The sequence below is a fragment of the Andrographis paniculata genome, unplaced genomic scaffold (assembly GCF_009805555.1).
Source record: "Andrographis paniculata isolate CXL003 unplaced genomic scaffold, ASM980555v1 Contig74END, whole genome shotgun sequence".
Taxonomy (NCBI): domain Eukaryota; kingdom Viridiplantae; phylum Streptophyta; class Magnoliopsida; order Lamiales; family Acanthaceae; genus Andrographis; species Andrographis paniculata.
In genome coordinates this window covers 287,004-306,408 of record NW_026137611.1, presented here as the reverse complement: position 1 = coordinate 306,408, position 19,405 = coordinate 287,004, and the positions used below count along the sequence as shown (strand labels likewise).

General features: G+C 32.2%; 4 protein-coding genes across 4 annotated transcripts; 3 read left to right on the top strand and 1 right to left on the bottom strand.

Annotated features, from left to right (window-relative positions):
* The first annotated feature begins 289 nt into the window (after positions 1–289).
* Positions 290–3,804, top strand: LOC127266156 (loganic acid O-methyltransferase-like). The gene is made up of 3 exons (XM_051296312.1): positions 290–447; positions 2,333–2,992; positions 3,295–3,804. The coding sequence occupies exons 1-3, from the start codon at positions 367–369 to the stop codon at positions 3,646–3,648; spliced, it is 1,095 nt and encodes a 364-aa protein (XP_051152269.1). The 5' UTR covers positions 290–366; the 3' UTR covers positions 3,649–3,804.
* A 438-nt stretch (positions 3,805–4,242) lies between these two features.
* Positions 4,243–6,156, top strand: LOC127266157 (uncharacterized). Its single transcript, XM_051296313.1, has 3 exons — positions 4,243–4,547; positions 4,960–5,048; positions 5,763–6,156. The coding sequence occupies exons 2-3, from the start codon at positions 4,967–4,969 to the stop codon at positions 5,861–5,863; spliced, it is 183 nt and encodes a 60-aa protein (XP_051152270.1). The 5' UTR covers positions 4,243–4,547; positions 4,960–4,966; the 3' UTR covers positions 5,864–6,156.
* A 3,603-nt stretch (positions 6,157–9,759) lies between these two features.
* On the top strand, positions 9,760–14,798 carry LOC127266088 (ultraviolet-B receptor UVR8). Its single transcript, XM_051296207.1, has 6 exons — positions 9,760–10,648; positions 11,688–11,897; positions 12,591–12,701; positions 13,457–13,825; positions 13,916–14,023; positions 14,150–14,798. The coding sequence occupies exons 1-6, from the start codon at positions 10,310–10,312 to the stop codon at positions 14,474–14,476; spliced, it is 1,464 nt and encodes a 487-aa protein (XP_051152164.1). The 5' UTR covers positions 9,760–10,309; the 3' UTR covers positions 14,477–14,798.
* Positions 14,799–16,737: 1,939 nt separating this feature from the next.
* Positions 16,738–18,087, bottom strand: LOC127266041 (CBS domain-containing protein CBSX5-like). Its single transcript, XM_051296123.1, has 2 exons — positions 17,598–18,087; positions 16,738–17,511 (listed from the first exon to the last, which is right to left on the bottom strand). The coding sequence occupies exons 1-2, from the start codon at positions 17,903–17,905 to the stop codon at positions 16,893–16,895; spliced, it is 927 nt and encodes a 308-aa protein (XP_051152080.1). The 5' UTR covers positions 17,906–18,087; the 3' UTR covers positions 16,738–16,892.
* Positions 18,088–19,405: the final 1,318 nt, after the last annotated feature.

The following is a 19,405-nucleotide window of genomic DNA, read 5'->3' as shown; positions in this document are numbered from 1 at the left end:
GATAATGACATTTGTGTAATATATTGTAAATTGAAAGAGTATTTGTAATATTAGGTAAACAGTACAATTACTAAAAAAGAAAATGAATACTTTATTACGGGACGGACCAAAATGAAAAAATAAATAGATTATGAAGCGACGGAAGAAGTATTTTTTAATGATATTTATTGTTATACAATACTATATATGCTACTCGTGCTATTAATATGTATTGTCAATTTATATGTTATATTTATATTATGTGTACAACCGCCTTAATATATCTGTCTACATCTATATATATATATATATATAATGGAACTATAAATCAAACTTGTGAAGGGCTGAACAATCGACCCATTTCATATTTGAAGATCAGATCAAAAGATGAATTTGACGACACAGTCATCATCTGTGATGGTCGGCGGTGATGGTGCCAACAGCTATGCCAAAAACTCCTATTTGCAGGTTCTAGTTTATTTTATTTTATTTTTTTGCAAATTAATTTCTATTTTGTTCATATATAAAAATATACTCATTCCTTCATGTAAAATTATACCAATTTAATCGAACATATATTTTAAAAAAAAAATAAGTAAAAATAATAATAATAAAAAAAAAGATTCCTTTCGTAAAAGACATAAGTATTTTTTTTGAATTTATTAAATAGCGATTACTATATCGAAAAAAAAATTCCTTCTTACCTATATGTTTGATGGCAACAAGTTTGGATGATATTATTATTTTTTTTTATGAAAAATTATATCAAGAAATATCATTTAAATCAAATTTCAAATTCAAATAAAAATAAAAGACACCCTTACAATTTACATTGATCTCAATTACTTTATTCGTCTCATAACAAAATATCAATTTTTCTATTTTAGTCCGTCTCATAACAAAGTATCAATTTTTTTTTAATAATTGTATTATTTACCTAATATTACAAATACCCTTACAACTTACAATATATTACATAAATTCCATTACTTTTATATCACATCGTACTAATAAGGTTATCTTAGTCATTTTTATTTTATTTCTACTATATTTCAATATAATAAAAGCAAATAAATAGTTACTTACGAAAATAAAGAAAGATTTTTTTATGCATTAAACCAAACCAAACCAAACTGGTGAATTTGTACGGAAATTGATTTTGGTAAGGTATTATTCACTATTTTTTCCCTCAATAACATGGAATAGTTTATATAAGATCTTTTATTTTATTTTTTTAAAAAATTATTATTTATATATCACATATATCAATTTTATGTTTATATTGCATGAATTATTATTTCAATTTAAATTTTACTTATTCAAACAAACATATTCACAACCAACTAATATAACAAAGCTTATACAAACACACGCATATATATATATATATAATCTTAATAATTTCTTCAACTTACAAATTACTCATTCCGTCCCAGATATCATATCCACGTTGCCGTTTCTATTCGTCCCACGTACCATGTCACTTTCTTTTTTTGGAAAATGATTACACACTTTAATCTCATTTTAAATTTTAATTTTTTTTAATTTTAATTAAACTAATTAGTTACCTTAATTTATAATTATTTATATTATAGGATAATTATTTTCACTAATACATTCTTAATTATCTAATAATTACACTCCTCCTAAAATACCGTGTCTACTACAGTGTAGCAGACACTGGGACGAAGGGAGTATTAAAAATACCAAGGTTTAAGTGTTATATTATTTTTGAATTTTGCATTTACCTTCTTGTTTTTCCTTTTTTTTTTTTTTTTTTTTTGTTTTTATCAAAATTTTGCATTTACTTTGTTGTTTGAATAGTTATTTTGGCTGATATTTTATTAAAAAAAGTAATCATTTATTTTATAGTAACTTAATTTTTTTTTTTTCAACATGACATAGTCTAATTTTTTTTAGTCTTAATATGTAAAATGATAATTGAATATAATATTTTAAATAAAATGTTAAATATAGTAAAAATAAAAATAAAAATAAAGTATTAAAAAAATACAAACCAAATTATTTATAAATTTTCTCCTAGGAGTATATACAATAAGATATAGATAGAGATCTAATAACTATTGCATAGCCTTATTTTTATTTTATTTCACAAGAAAAACACATTAGTTACAAAAAAAATTAGCTCTAGTACCGAAGTCGTCTGGTGTAGGCGAACCAACTCCACCATATGAATATTTTTAAAACCATTATGTGTTCATTCTTTTTAAAAATTTTAAATTAAGTTGACACATAGAACAATAAAGATTTTTTATTATTATTATTTTTTTTATGACGTGAGAACCCGTAGTCGCTACCCGAAAGAATATGTTTTTATTGTTGTTATATGTAGAGAAATATCGCGATTGCTGCAAAAGAAGCCATGGCTGAGGCACTCATGGAAGCCTTGGACATGCCAACACTATTATCTACCAAATCGACTAAATTAGTCACCATCGCAGACTTGGGATGTTCCGTTGGACCAAACACACTCGTCGCAATGCAAGAAATAATCGACATAGTCGCCACAAAGTGCCACATGCAAGGGATCGATCCCAAAACCATCGAATTCCAAGTGTTCTTCAATGACCAGATCACTAATGACTTCAACACGCTTTTTGCCTCCATACCCAACGACAAAAACTACTTTGCAGCAGGAGTTCCCGGTTCTTTCTACGATATATTGTTCCCTTCTTCTTCCATTCACATTGCATACTCTTCATGTTCGCTTCATTGGTTGTCCAAAGTGCCAAAGGATTTAGAAGATGAGAATTCCCCGGCTTGGAATAGAGGTCGGATTCACTACAAAGATGCCCCAGAGGCAGTTCTAAAAGCGTACACTAAGCAATTTGAAAAGGATATAGATGATTTCTTGAAGGCGAGAGCTAGAGAGATTGTATCGGGAGGGGTTATTGTGGCGTTGTTACCTGGCGTAAGGGACGAAGGAATCGAGCATGATGTTGGTGTGATGATCAATTTCCTTGGAGACATTCTTATAGAAATGGTTAAAAAGGTACTAAATTTGTTCTTAGACCATCAAATTTATTTGAACTTTAATTTAAATAATATTTTGATACAGTATTTTATAAAAACAAATACTAATATATTTTCATTGAAAAGCATGCAAACTGAACAATAAAAATTCTGATTTCAAACTAAAATAAGACAAATTTAGTGTTGATATAATTACTTTTAAAAAATTTAACATTAATAAATTATGTAAAAAATTTTAAAAGTACATGTATGTATATATATATAAACAGAGCCTAAATTTTTTTCATTATTTCTTATACATATATATATATTAATATATAGGGATTGTTGAAGCACCGCAAAGTCGACGCATTCAACATTCCTAATGTGTATCCAAGTTTAAAGGAAATGAGAAGGATTGTTGAGAACAACGGGAGTTTTCGAATTCTAAGAATGGAGTTGGTAGACGTGTTGGCGAAGTCTAAGAAGAGTCGGGTGGACATGACAAATCTTGTAATGCACCTCCGAGCATTCACGGAACCGATCGTGGCGAGTCACATGGGCCATGAAATAGTCGAAGAGATCTTCACAAGGGCTCTTGAGCAAAAAGAAAAGCTTTTTCAAATGTTTTATAGTGATGAGCGTGCTGAGAATATTGGCCTGCAATTGTTCTTTGTTTTGCAGCGTAAGCCATAAGAAGCTAAGGTCATGTGATGTGCATGTGCATGTGCCCGTCCATAAGCAAGTAATTTAAATAATGTCATGTAATCAAGCTATCCAGCTAGCTACTTTCATAAGTAGCAGGATGTTTATTGTGTAAATTTGCCTCTATATATTACAACCTTCGACCCACGTACCGTGTCTGTTACACTGTAGACATGGTATTTTAGGAGGGGTATAATTAGTAGATAATTAAGAATGTATTAGTCCCACGTACCGTGTCTGTTACACTGTAGATATGGTATTTTAGGAGGGGTATAATTAGTAGATAATTAAGAATGTATTAGTGAAAATAATTATTCTATAATATAAATAATTATAAATTAAAATTAAGATAACTAATTAGTTTAATTAAAATTAAAAAAAATAAAATTAAAAAGTTTAAAATAAAATTAAAGTGTATAATCATTTTTCAAAAATAAAAATGACATGGTACGTAGAACAGACAGAAACAGCAACGTGACATGGGAGACGAATGAGTAATAATTAGTTATTATTAATTTTAATTATAATTAAATTATTAATATTATAAAACATTACACGATACACATCCACACAAAAAGGATGTGGCCGGTTTCGGTTAGAACCGTAACCGCGGTTCGGAAACCGGCTAGTCGACGGTCCGAACCTCCGGTTTGGAATAGAATGGGCAGCTCGCGAAATCGCTGCCTTGCAAAGTCGCGGTCCCAAATCCAAAGAGCGACTTCGATTAAGCAAAGAACCGTCACCGGAAGTATCAGTTTGCCTGCAACCCTTTTGTCTTCTGCTCAGTAATTTTCCGCGGTGTCGCCGGCGGGTTTTCAGTTTCATCGTGAACACATTCGCACTCTACAAAGAGCCGCTTGTTTGAAGCTATTCTTCTTCTAATCAACCGGGTAAGTCTAGCGGAAGTTTTTCTGCTGCGTATTCTAATTCTGCGAATTTTCTGATTTTGTTAGGTATGTGGTTGAGTTGAATTATTTTGATATGAAATCCTGAATTTTTTGGAAGAGTGATGAGGGATTGCAGTTTCAATATTTCAACTTGCTTTATTAAGTTCTGCTGAAAGGTCTGTTTAGAGTTTATGTTATTCTCTATCGGTTCTTTTGCTTAGAATACTGTCATATACTCAACAATGTGGAATTTTCAATTTAGAATTACGAAATTCCTGGATGATAGATACTTTTTTCGTGAATTTGTTGGTCAATTCGTGGTTGGTTATCACCAATGTTTGTCTAGTGATCCATTGTGAATTGGACAGTCCTACCAAATTTATTCTATGTGCTAATTGGCTGTTTATTTTGACAGACAAAGTATGGGATTTGGAGACCGAGGAGTGATTGCGGATAGATGGTCTTCAAGGATTCTGTGGATTTGTGCAATTGGGACTGCAGTTGGTATGCCTATTTTAACCATTTGGCATTATTCAACCTACATGGCTTGTAACTGATGCTTAGTCCTTAAGACATTCTTCACTCCTTCAGATGTTGCTCGTTTGGGATTGAAAGCACTGTTTAGAATTGAAAATAGTCGTTAAGGATAAATCCCAATTCCCATAGTATATCTTTACCATCTAGTTTTATTTGTATAATTCAGATGCATAATATATGGCGATACTGTGATAGTGCTTGATGTTTGTCAGACAGTTCTGATTTCACCTTTAGAGATATTCTTACCCCTGTTGGTCATGCTCCCTTGAATCTTGTGGTGGAACTTCAATTTTCAATGGTGAAAATCTTGGATAACATTGAATTAGACATTGAGGATAAATCCACATTTCTGGAGTATCTTTTTGCCATTGAATTTCATTTGTATAATTGAGACACATAATTTGTGGTGATTGGTGCTTGAAGTTTCGTGACATGTTAAGACGTTCTCATCTGAAAAGGATCTTCACTGTTGTTGCTTGGAGGCAAAGTGTATGAGTTTTTTTTACTTTGAATTAGATGCATTAAACTAATATGTATTAGTGGCTTAACTTTGTTTCATGCCACATTCTGTAAATTTTTTGAACAATATTTCGAGAATAGATGTGCATTTTCTATGGGGTTTGTGTTGGTTTCTTTTCGGTTTCGTGCTCATTTACATCTTCATGATGTGCCCATGTTCAGGTCTTTATATGGTCGCAGTTGAAAGGCAAATGCAGAACAGAGAAAAAATGATGGCTGAAGCACTAAGGGCTGCTGAATCAGGTACAGATGGTGCAGAATAGTCTGAATCTAGAAATGCATCTAAACATAGAATTTCTTACTAAATACAAGGATTTTTGTGCTTTGAAACTCAGAGGTTTATTTTAGAGCCTCGTTTATTAGGCCATCATGCATGCTGGCTAAATAATTTTCATGTAATACTTTCTTTTGCCATTGAGAAACAAACAATATTGCAAACCATGTTTCAAAAAATTAAGCTTCAAATTCACACTAGGAAGTAGTGGCTTCGAGTTTCTCTGAAGTGTATCACCAGTTAACTCCTGCTTATTGAAAAGATCCTTACAGGAGCATTATCTATCTGTCTCAGTGTCATTATTTTGATAAACAACACCAGGGCAATCAATCAAAAAAACCTTTTTTTGTGAGTGTAATGTGCTGCCTCACTTTGGTCTCCCTAGGAATAGGTGCAACCTTACAAACCTGTAAATCCATAAGATACAATAGGATAAAACAAATCAACAATGAGTATATAAAGTCATTGATAAGAAGGCCGATGATTTTAGTTTTTATCATAGGACCCCTAAGTATTAAACAATGAAGGGAAACCATGGTAAGTTCCAATCTACAAAAACTATTAATGAAACAAGGCATGTGTAGAGCATTGTTATGGTTTCATTCAAAGATGAGAGGCAGCAAAAGAGGTTCATTAGAACGAGATATGCACAAATGAACTCAAAAGAAGTGCATCCAACAATCATGACATCCTTAAAGTTCAGTTAAATTCTTTTTACTTGATGTTACGAGAGACTCACATCCAATTAAGTATTGTATTGTTAGTAAAGTTTTGAAGGCAAAGAGGCTTGAAAAAGTAAGAATCAAGTGAGTTAAAACAAGTATTTATGTTCTTTCCATTTTGTCATAGGATAAAAGAATATAAATGGTAATATGCTCAATGCCATCCTTTTGATAGAGCAACTTGGAATAGTTGTTCAAGAACTCAATTCCATTGTTTGTTTTAACATGTTTACAACACAATTGAATTAAGTATTGATGTAGATGAGATACTATAAGGTGAGTAGTCATCTACAAATGGCAAAAAGTAGTGGCATCCATTAACCATTGGAATTTTATTGAGGACACATGTATCCATATGAACAAGATCATACATGTGAGATGAAAGAGACTTTTATTAAATAGCAATCTTCTTTGTTTTTCTTTGTTGATGCAGCTACTCTTTGTTTAATCCACCTTTGTTTCCAACCATTAACGCATTTTTGTTCTATAAATATGTGTATTTCATTATCTTTGTAGAAAAAAGAGCTTAATCTTTGTTCATAATAGGTATAAGCTCTAGCATCAGAATCTAACCACTTTAACATCTATAGATCACCGGCCCCATATTATGCCACCGTTAAGTTCCATCACACAAAGTGATGTATATATACAAAATATGTATGTATATGTAATATATAAATATATATGTATATATCACATATATACGTTTGATGGGGACACTGTGGGGCTGGACAATAATGGGCCGGATCCCCTCCCCTTATAAATCAATATAAATTAAGGGTGTGTATGTTTGGGGGATTGGATTAGGTTTATACTATTCATTTCATTTTTTTCCTCTAAAAATATCAAATGAAATATCTATTTTTCATTTTTTATATTATACTAAAAATAAATTTTACATTCTAAACATTACATCAACACCTATTTATATCACATCATACAATTATTCAAATTTAAAATTTTTACTATTCAAATCCTAACTCAAAATTCAAACCTCCAAACAAACACACCCCAAATTCTTATTAGTGCATTCATCTATACCCATATTTTTAGTAGTGCATTCATCTATACCCATATTTTTAGTAGGTTTGGACGTATTTCTCACGAGAAAGTCTGTGTGTTTCTAGACCCATCTTCAATGTAAAATATATCAATTTTAATGTCTTAATCCTAACTCCATTTGCAACCTGTAAATTATCTAAATATTAATATATATATTTTTAAAAAGAATGTGTTAATTATAGATATTGATTTGCATTAGTATTTATTTTAGTAAACTATTTGTTACATAAATATTATAGATTTGTATCCGTGTGAAACTTTTGATTTAGGCTGATTTTGTAGAAAAAAATACTCCCTTGGGTTTGAAAACAAAATACTTATTTCTTTATTTGGTAATTGGGATTAATATTTTATATTAATTATAAATACTTTTATAACTTAAAATATATTATATAAATATATATTTTTTATTTTACTCTAATATTAAGGGTAATTTGGTCTTTTTCTATGGATTCTTATTAGTAATAATATAATATTAATATTAAAAAAATTTATGTGAAAAAATAAACAACCATTCTCTTTTGGAAGGAGGGAGTATATTTCTGATTTGGATAAATTTCATTAGGTAAATGAATTGTTCAAGATATTATATAAAATTATATTATACTTAATATTTGTATTAGATTGATATAAATAATATATTGTCAACCACAAAATTTTAAAATTTTGCATTATATTATAGGTTTGTCTTGATACTTTGGAATTATGGAAAATGTTATATATATATAATATTTAATACGATATTTTGTAAAATAAAATATTATATTTAATATATTTTGTCCATCAAATTTTATGTTTGTTTCTTTTTACATTCACTTATAGACAATAATTTTCACAAAATTTTTAAGTTATGCTTTATTTACATATTTGTCACTAACATTTGTATTTTACAATGTTAACTAACTCATGTACTTATCAAAATACATTTACTTTACTCTGTATCATAATCAATATAATACAATGTTCATTCAAATTATGTCCATGTTACTTTGTATCACATTCAATATAATATAATATTCATTAAAATTTATGTCAAAATTATTTTTTTATGAAAGAGAGGATGATGTAATATATATATATATATATGCATATATATATTATTATTTTAAATTATGCCAAAAATTTCTAAATTGTATAGATAAACAGAAGACAAAAATACCTACAAAAATTCTAACACTAGAGAGTTTGGTAACCTGAAGCATATTGATTCAAGTAATTAAGGTAGATTTAAATAGCATTTTGCAACATCATACTATAATTAAAACTAAAATCAAATCCGCTCTTGGTTTATGATTTGTTAAATTTATTCTTATTTTTTTTAGTTTGTCCATAATTTAATTTATTATTAATTTTGAACGATGTGAAATTTTCAATATCTAATCATTATTCCTATTCAAATATTTATTTATTACTATTGTCATTATTTTTATTATATTATTTATGTATTATTAATTATTAATTAAAATTTTAAAAATACTTTCGATTATTATTTTAGTTTATAATTTTTATAATAAAATATATATATTTTTAAATTTTATACCCAAATAAATTATTATTTTTTCATTTACACGTGCATCTTGCCATCAAACGCCCCCGTTGTAATCGGACTTCATTAAAAATAAAATTGGTAGGTTTTTTTAACTAATTTTTTTTTTAAAATTTTACTATTTAAACTTACATTTTTTAAAAAAATATATTTATTTTTTAATATAAAATCCAATCCAATTTTTTCCAGATTCAATAAAGAAAACACATCCAAACGCAGAAGCAATGGCCTATCATTCCACGGTTATATGCCCACGTGGCATTTCCGGGATCCTCCACGTGGAGATCAGTGACAGAAACACATCACAGACAGTCATCTTGCCAGGACCAAGTCCAACACTATTTTACCCATTTTTAAATAATAATTTTAAACAAAAGATTCCTTATTTACGCACCAAACAAAGACTAATTGCATAGAACAAAACGACAGCGTGTAAAGCATATCTGCCGTCGTTTCCGCCCCGTCATTTAAATTAATAACTTGGCCATTAAGCTACTTGCTTTGTGCCCTGTTTGTCTCAAAAATAAAATAAAATAAAATAAGAGGCGAGAAATTAAATTATTGGTAAAGTTATGTGCACCGAAAATAGCTTTCTGTCACTGCGCACTTTCCTCTCTTCGAATTTGGCCTTCGTATGATTGCATCAACTGTTGTTGCTGCGAAGACGATGACCTCTGCCTCTCTCTCTGACCAATTCTCATTGAGTCATTACCCATTTTGATCCTTCTGTCTTCAATCGAAGTCAATTTCTGTTTCCGGTTTGGGATTCTTCGCGTTTACGCTTTTAATTTTTGGTTATATATTTGGTTTGTGAAAATTTTGTGGAATTGCTCTGTCAAGGCTGTGTTTGGCTCTGATTTCCTCATTCTGATGATTTACTTCACTCAAATCGACAAATCAACGCTGAATTTCTCGCCCACTCACCATTTTCTGTACTCGACTCCCTCCAATTTTTACCACTTAGGTGTTTTCTATATTAACTGCTTAAATTGCTTCCGCTTCCGTCTTAAAATTTGATACGGGCTTCATCCCGCTTGTGTTTGCTTGTTTTCATTTTTTGGTTGTGGGAAATCCACCATTTCTTTGTCAAGTTCTGTTTTGTGAAATGGGGGATCGGCTGAAGTCGAGTTCGATGGACGACTTGCCTCTCCACTTAATTCTCGAAATTTTGACCACTGGTCGACTGAGCGCTGTAGATTTAGCGTGTTTGGAGTTGACTTCCAAGATGTTTTGGGCGAGTCATGGATTGTTTTCTCAAAAGTTTCGGTCTTTAGTGGATTTTGCTGCCTTCAGGCTCTGTGAATCACACCCAATTTACTCGTCGCTTCAGCAAAATGCTCAGAAGGAGCTTTATAATCGCTGCAATGGGAATTGGAAACGGGCATTGAGGTTCTTGCATTCTGTCGAGCAATCTTCTAAGATGGTTCAAACCTCTGCAGGCAATGTACTATTTCTTGATTCATGTGGTTTATTTTTTGGTTTTCACTTAGAGTTCGGATAATTCTTATTTTGATTTCTGTTACTCATCTATTAATGATTTGATCTCTCACATATTTAGATGAAGAAATAATATGTGAAGGCGCCATTTAAAGCCTCTAATGTGTTTGTTGGCGGTAGTCTTAAATCAGGATTATTTGTAGATTGAACTTATGGTTGATTACCTTTTTGCAATGTGGGCAGGTATGTGTGCAATAACATTGTGGTTTACCTTAGAGAGGGAAATCGACTAGAATGTTCTTGAAGAATAGAAATATCATTATACTACTATGCAGATCCTGTAGCATTAACTATTACCATGAAGCTTGAGCAAATAGATTAACCCTGCCGAATTCTTTCAATATCATCTTTAATTGTATCTCATTAGCTTCTTTTAGAAATAATTGATATAGCTTCTAGTTGTTCTACAATTTACATATCTTCTATGATTCTCCTGGACAAGTTCTGGTCAATTAGTATTTTTAACATGTTTGGTTTGTTTCTGATTTTGGATATGGGATGAATTTAATAATCCCCTACTACTTGTCTTCTATTTGTGTCTCATGTAAAAAGAAAAACTGCAGGGCTTTGTTGCACAGGACAATTTATTTCCTGCAAGGACTTTTGAACTTATTTTAGAGAGGAAAATCAACTACACATATTCCTACCTTATCACTTCCCCTTATTTTAAGAGCTGTGGAAATAACTGTCTTTACATAACAAACACAAGGCTGAGTATTACCAATTGAATCTAGTTTTGAGCCCTGCACTCATATATTATTCCACTACTTCTGTTAATATGATTGAAGAGGATTGCATTGGAAAAATAAAATGACATGATTCATATTGTGCTTGTAGTAACCTGCATCTGTGTATTTTTCCACCCCTTGAACTCTGAAATCTCACATTTGATCAATTATCCCCAAATTCTGATTTAATTAGTTGAGGCAAGAGTGTCTGCTATATCTCCTGTTACCATTGCCACTAATTTCAGAATTATTCAACAGATGCAGATTACCAGTGGAAGATATCACACTTTGCTAATCAATGATCTGGGAGTGTACTCTTGTGGTTCCAGCTTATGTGGCGTTCTTGGTCATGGTCCTGAAACAACAAATTGTGTATCATTTACCCCAATCAGTTTTCCATGTCAATCTCAAGTGATTCAAGTCTCAGCCTCCCACAATCATGCAGCCTTTGTCACACAGTCGGGACAGGTCTGTAATTCTACAGCTCTTAATTAGATATGTTGGGTTTTGTTATCTAGCGGGTTTAGTTCCATAACTATGGTCTGCCACCACCTGATAAATTCCTTGGATGTCAGCTTACCAAAAAATTGGGTATTCATATACTGTACTATTTGTGACGTTCCGGCGGAACTCTTGATCTGTATCACCTTTTTATGAGTTGCAGGGTATTCATGGAAGGAGTTAGTTGTTTTCCTTGATATGTTTGTCTCTTACTAGTTCTTCTCTGCTCTGGTAAACTGTCTATACAGACAATTTTAAATCTAAAACTGAAAAATTACCTATTTGAGTGCTCACATGAATAATGGCAAACAGTTTGTGGGGGTTGCCTTATATATAGAGTAGTTTGTGTTGTTATTTGTTTCTTGAGTATTTTGTGTGGAAATCAGTTGAAATGGTCTGTGTTATATTCTCAAAAGCACTGCTTTAAACTGAAATGCACTAGACCATCCGTTAAGTTTGTTATTGAATATATACATATTAGATTATGTGATTTTAGCGATGCTACTTGATTTGGATAGGAACCACGGTTTTGGTTTGGCAAAGTCTACTTAGATTGATTTTTTGCAGCACCTTTGACCTCTTCAGCGTTCTAGGACAAATATGAAATTCAAGCACCCTTGTGGCTGATTTTATAACCTGGATTTTGGGGGTGTGATGTAGGTTTTCACTTGTGGAGATAATTCATCATTTTGTTGTGGTCATAGAGATACAGTCCGTCCCATATTCAGACCAAAGCTTGTTGAGGCTATGAAGAATATTCCTTGCAAACAGGTATTGGTTTTTTATTTTAAATTTTTTAGGGAAGTGTGGAGATTTTTATTTTATTTTATTTTTTCAAATTCTCCAACTTCAGAAATCCATGCACTTTTGCTCTGTCATTCGCTAATTGGCTTTTGCGGTCAAAGTTGATTTGTTGGAGGTGCAAGGCATTCTTTAGACTTGGAATCTGGCATGATGATGTAGATGATTGGCTCTGGATGGTTTTTTTCCGGGGGGTGGGGGGTGTAGGGAGTGGGATTTGTGCAAGCAGTTCCACTGTAAAATACTTGGTAAACTGTGGCTAGAATGGGTTATTTGACAAGCAAGACTAACTGTACGGAGGGCTCCTGATTGGTGCTGTAGGCGACTTGATGTTTCTCTAATCTCTGATGTTGGTTTCATATCTAGTCCATTGATTTGCTTTTTATGTGTTGCGAAAATTTGCACTTACCTGCCTAGGGGGGCTTCAGTTAGATCTAATTGAGCAGATACTGTATACTAATTTATGGTTCAGTACACGCAAGATACTCAAGTTTCTTTTGAACTGCAAAATTGAGGCACAGTTTTAAAGAAAGAAGAGGTGATCTAAGCAAAGCCATATAAAATTCATTGTTGTTTCTCCTTTGTTCACCGAATCCTGCTAGTAACCTTTCAACTACCGCCATGGTGTGCACCTAATTTGGTGTTTACAAGAACATTGTGGGCTTGATTGTAGATATACATATATGTATACATATAATTATTCGGACTAAATTGATACCATACAGGTAGCTGCAGGGCTGAGCTTCACAATGTTCCTTACAAGCCAGGGCCATGTCTATACATGTGGGATCAATACACATGGTCAACTTGGTCATGGTGATACACAGGAGAGGCCTACACCACAGAAGGTGGAACTCCTCGGATGTGTTGCTTCCATTGTTCAGATTGCTGCAGGACCCACTTACGGTCTTGCTGTGGCAGATAATGGAACACTGTTTTCTTTTGGTTCTGGCACCAATTTCTGCCTTGGCCATGGAGAGCAGCACAATGAACTTCGTCCTCGAGCAGTTCAGTCATTCGATAGGAGGGGTATTCATGTGGTTCAGGTGTCTGCTGGCGACGAGCATGTGGTTGCTCTTGATTCTAGTGGACATGTATATCCTTCACTAGTTAAAGAATAAATTTACTTCTATAATTTGTTAGAGCTCATTAGAATACAATAACTTAATGTTGGTGATATACAGGTTTATACTTGGGGCAAAGGTTATTGTGGTGCATTGGGTCATGGAGATGAAATCGATAAGACGACTCCTGAACACCTTACCAGCCTCAGAAAACACCTTGCCGTACAGGTTCTGATCAAACTTTGCCACATTTAGAATGGATAATCAATAAAACAACATTACAAAACCATCGCAATACTTTCTTGTGCTATTTCTGTTATTTTATCCTTCTGATATAATTTTAAAGCACTGTAGGTATGTGCTAGCAAGAGGAAAACATTTGTTCTGGTGGATGATGGATCTGTTTATGGCTTTGGTTGGATGGGCTTTGGGAGCCTTGGCTTTCTGGATAGGGCAGTCTCTGACAAAGTAACGAGGCCTCGAGTCCTGGACAGCCTAAGATCCCACCACATTTCCCAAGTCAGCACGGGCTTGTATCACACTGTTGTAGTCACGAAACAGGGGCAGGTTTTAGGGTTCGGAGATAATGAAAGAGCACAGCTGGGGCACGAATCCTACAGGTGCTGCCTCCAACCGATAGAGATATCCATGGAAGGTGCAGTAAGTGGTGCACATGGATGAACAAACAAATTGATGTTTGTTACCCGCACACTAATCGCGTAACCTCGCCAGATTGCGGATACAACACATTCCTATTTTTCGACAGTGGCTTGTGATTTTTATTGGTGAGCTTTGTTCCTTTGTACTCCTTTAATGGTCATTTCCTGAATTAGTCATTGTGTTTACATCTTATAGTGTGCTTTGAAATTGTATTTTCCTACAAAACTACCTATTGTGGAAGATAATTATACATTATTGTCCTAACCCTTTTTTGATGAGAAGTTAGTTCTCCATTATTTCTCACATTTCAACAGTGATTTCTTATATGATCCCTTTGATCTGATTTGGAATGTCTGAACTTTTATCACACTGTAAATGTAGCTCTCATTGAATTTTAGCCATTGCAAGTCAGGTTTTAAGTTGAACTTCATCTGAATATGCAAAAATTATCCAAGAATTAGATGGAGTTACACTAGATCATTGTAAATATAGTGTAGCCTATAAAAGATCAACCCTTTGTACACAAGTGACGTGAAATCTTGTCCTTCTTTCATTATTTTAATCTATCTTTTTGAGATTTTTTTGTAATATTTTATTATACAACTTCTAACATTTTTTTTAATATATAAAATATATTATTTATATTTTTACAATAAAATCATATTAGTTAGTATTCAAGTACCAATCAAACACACTTCAAATAAAATCATAGTATTTAGTTAAATGTAGAGAAAAATAGGCACCGTAAAAAATTCGATTCCGACTCTGTATGAAAAATTCTTGAGCCTTGAAAATAGGTTCAAGATTTTTCGGGCCGGATCCATGAAAGTCGGGTCATACTTGGACCGGCCCGATTGATAACAATTAATATTTAAAAATTAATATATTTATATGTATATTAACTAATTAAATAACGATAAAAATTAAACTATGAATAGATGTTGTTTTACTTACATTTTTTTTTGTGGGTTCGAAATTTGATTTTGGATGTAAAGCGACAAAAAAACAATAATGATTTTACATGTGATTATTTCAATTTGACTACAAGGATTTATTCATTTTTATTTTTTATACTTCTCAGTATACATAGTTAGAATAAAAAAATATTTTACATAAAATATAAAGATTTTTTATAATACATTAAATTTTATAGATTAAATTAGAAAATAAATATATTAATTATTGTTAATTAGAAATAGTAAAAGAAATGTATTAAATTTAGGGTACAGTTTCTAAAAAAAGATACGGTATCCTCTTCCAAGTGAAAAGCTAAAAAGTGAAGGGAATACAATTAGTTTCACATTCACATCACATGACAGATCAGGGACTTTACTTATTTATTTTTATGTGTTTGTTCGGGGCTTTGGATTTTCAGTTGAAATTTGAATAGCGTTATGATGTGATATAAATAGGGATTGATGCGATATTTTAAATTTAAAATTAATTTTTAGTATAATATAAAAAATTAAAAATAAGTGTTTGATTTGATATTTTTTAAGAGAAAAAAATGGGACGAACAGTATATTTAAAATCCAACCCCCCAACCAAACACACCCTATTGTATCCACAAACTCAGTTAAAAAGACATGGGAATAATTTTGAATTCATAGCCTCAGAATTACAATTGTGCCTTGTGCACTATCATTTGTTACATAACAATGGAATCTACGTTGTGATTCTTGCCACGCTCCATATTCCATAACAATTTTTATTTTCTTATTTATTTATAATAGTTTTGGTCCTTCAATTAATAAATATTGTTATATCTACCCAACATATGTTTCAATTATTGAATCTTAGCTTTTTTATGTTACTGATAAATATCTTTATTTTTTCAAATGAAATTATGAATCAAAGACGATAATGTGAAGTGAAGAAATAAAATAACTAAGTATGTGAAATGCATTTTTTTATTTTTTATTGTTTTTCCAGCTCTAATTTATACTATTGGATAAAAATGATAATAATAGGATAAAAACTGCGTTGGACTTGGACCATGTGGTACAGATGGATCCATGCCCTATTATTACTATAATGGTTTTCTTTCAATATCGGAATTTTTTTTTATTAATATATATATTTAAAATAAAAATAACTATTAAATATAATATATTATATGAAAATAAAATATGATTTTTTAGATAACTAAAAACTAAGTAGTAAAAGAAGATATTTATATGATATTAAAGTTATTTTATAGTACTGTATAAAATTTCTTAATAAATGAGAAATTCAAGATATGTAGAGTTTTTAAAATACGATACTATAATTCTAGATAAAAATTAAAGTTAAATATTATACATATACGTGAAAAATAATACAAAAGTGAAACATTAAAAAACAAAAAAGTAGTACTATTTCTTTTACTGTAAAAATTAATTAATGAGGTGAAGATTCCCTTAGTTACGATTACTTCTCTGCTAATCAATCTGACTCTTCAGATCATTGACTCCAATTTTCTGTGGAAAACTTTCAAAATATTAGCATAAGTAACAATCCCAACAACCGCGCCGGCGCCGCCGCCGATGACCCAGATGTAGTTCACGCGGTGAGCTATGGCCTGGATCATCACCGCCACCATGGAACTCCCCGGACGGCAGGCGATCATCTCCATCCGCGCCGCCGACGCGCCGACGCAGTCAATGTACGTCATTAGTTCGCCGGCGGAGAGGGTTGCGGCGGCGGCAGCCACCGTCTCGTCGCAGAAGGCGAGCTTGGAGGGGGAGATCTCCCCTATCAGTCTCCCCTCGTCGTCGACCACAGCCACTGAGGTCTGATCGGCGAGGCAGCGGGAAACGGCGGCCATCGCCGACGAGGCAGTGGCGCCGTAGTTGATGATCGGAAATTGGCCGGAGACGATGCCGAGAACGTCGATGGAGAGCGTCGAAATCGGGGAGAAGAAGGCGATGGAGCTCAAGAGGAATCGGATTATGTCTTCTTGAGTAAGCCAGCAGAATTCTTGTCCTCCGCCGCCGGCGGTCGATTTCTTAGTCGTAATCGGAACCACCAGGCTCTGAACATCTTCATAAACAATCAGATCAATGGCTTCCAGTAAGCTACAAAAAAAAAAAAAAAAAAAAAAAACATAAAATCAAAATCCGATTACGGAGAAATTATATCGAATTGAAGTGAGATTTGGGACCTTGAGGAGCGCTCGACATGGCGGACGCGGCGGGGGGAGACGGCGGAGAGGATTGGGGAGTTGAGGGCGGAAGAAGGGGAAACCAAATTGTGGTGTTTGCAGAGGAAGCAAAGGATGTCGACCATGGAGACTTTGCCGACGCATTTGGTGTTGCTGGTCCAGACGCCGATGACTGCTGTCTGCTCCGGCGAGGATTTCAGGGCGGCGATGGCGTCGGCGATTGTAGCAGAGGCCGCGGAGAGGGATCGGACCGGCGGCTTGCCGAGGCAGAGGTCAGACACTTTATAAGTCAGCAAGCAAACTGCCATGCTCTGAGAATATTGTACGAGAAAACTTATTCATCAAAATAAGAGACTTTATATATAAGTACTATACAATAAAATGGATAAATTTAAATTTAAATAACACAAATCAACGTAATTTATAGTTAAAATGAAATCTAATGATAAATTGAATAACTAATATCATATAAGAAATAAATTATAAACAATATAAGCTAGCCCAAATTTAAATATAAATGGAATATTTAATATAATATGAAAAGTTAATTGTAAATTATTTAAAAATGAAAAACAAGTGAAGATTTAACAACTAAAATATCTAGACAGATGCAATAAATTGATTAATTATTAAATTAAAAGATGAAGATAAGGAATGGTGTAATGAATTATGTTGGTAAAGAGACAGTGAGACAATGTCTGTAGTGAGAGTGTAATGTAGTGTATGATGAAGGAGGACAACTGCAATGCATATATATGGGTGTGTTTAATGCATATATATGGGTGTGTTTGTTCGAAGGATTTTGGAGGATTTCCACTGTTCATTCAATTTTTTTCCCCCAAAAACATCAAATCAATCACCTATTTTTCACTTTTTATATTATACTAAAAATCAATTTTACATTCAAAACATCACATCAAACCCTATTTATATCACATCATACAACTATTCAAATTCAAAATTTTTACTGTTCAAATCCCAATCCAAAATCCAAACCCCCAAACAAACACACCCTATATGGTATTTTATTTATTTTTATAGTAATTGTCATATATTAGTATCTATCCATACATGTAATTATAATCTCTATGTAAACCTTCTCCTATGTTCTCTTTGTTCGATGTGATAGTATAATAATTTTATTAGGGAAAAGTCACACTCGGCGAACCATGTATAACAGATGATTTAAGGGTCACACGTCCAAACTCTAGACCGGACCATAATTATTAATTATGTATGTATTGTTGTTGTTGTTACTTACTATTGGTTAGGTGGTACTAATTTGACTTAATAAGCACATATTCATAAAGATGGTATCACATTTGATAGTACATTTTAATTTAATATAATAATATAACATATATTTTGATAACAAAATATATATTTCAATCTATATACAATAAATAAGCTATACGACACAATATATCATATATAATCCATATAGCAAAAGTTAATACTTTATCCGTCCAATTTCTATTGTCATGCACGATTTTTTAGGTGATTGTCTTTTTGTTATGAATGAACAAATTTGTTCTTAATTGTATGATATAGATGAAAAGTAATAAATGAATTAAGGGTAAAAATATAAAATTTGTGTTTAAAAAGAAGAAATAGGACTATAGTTGTTGGACGTCCCAAATAAAAAAGTAGGACATTAATTTGTAGACGGAGAAAGTATAATATATAGCATAACACAATATATAATTTCATATACCACGTTATATTGCGATTTCAACATAATAAATAAATTATACAATATAACACAATATATAACCTCCGCAATATATGTTTCTATTATATAACCTTAT

What these genes read in the sequence shown, in the direction of transcription:
- LOC127266088 (XM_051296207.1), top strand. Translation starts at nt 10,310, where the DNA reads ATGGGGGATCGGCTGAAGTCGAGTTCGATGGACGACTTGCCTCTCCAC. An exon ending in AGAATATTCCTTGCAAACAG is followed by an intron (nt 12,702 to 13,456) that starts GTATTGGTTTTT and finishes GATACCATACAG; the next exon opens with GTAGCTGCAGGGCTGAGCTT. An exon ending in GAAAACACCTTGCCGTACAG is followed by an intron (nt 14,024 to 14,149) that starts GTTCTGATCAAA and finishes AAAGCACTGTAG; the next exon opens with GTATGTGCTAGCAAGAGGAA.
- LOC127266041 (XM_051296123.1), bottom strand. Translation starts at nt 17,905, where the DNA reads ATGGCAGTTTGCTTGCTGACTTATAAAGTGTCTGACCTCTGCCTCGGC. An exon ending in CATGTCGAGCGCTCCTCAAG is followed by an intron (nt 17,512 to 17,597) that starts GTCCCAAATCTC and finishes TTTTTTTTGTAG; the next exon opens with CTTACTGGAAGCCATTGATC.
- LOC127266157 (XM_051296313.1), top strand. Translation starts at nt 4,967, where the DNA reads ATGGGATTTGGAGACCGAGGAGTGATTGCGGATAGATGGTCTTCAAGG. An exon ending in TGCAATTGGGACTGCAGTTG is followed by an intron (nt 5,049 to 5,762) that starts GTATGCCTATTT and finishes GCCCATGTTCAG; the next exon opens with GTCTTTATATGGTCGCAGTT.
- LOC127266156 (XM_051296312.1), top strand. Translation starts at nt 367, where the DNA reads ATGAATTTGACGACACAGTCATCATCTGTGATGGTCGGCGGTGATGGT. An exon ending in CCAAAAACTCCTATTTGCAG is followed by an intron (nt 448 to 2,332) that starts GTTCTAGTTTAT and finishes TGTTATATGTAG; the next exon opens with AGAAATATCGCGATTGCTGC. An exon ending in TTATAGAAATGGTTAAAAAG is followed by an intron (nt 2,993 to 3,294) that starts GTACTAAATTTG and finishes ATTAATATATAG; the next exon opens with GGATTGTTGAAGCACCGCAA.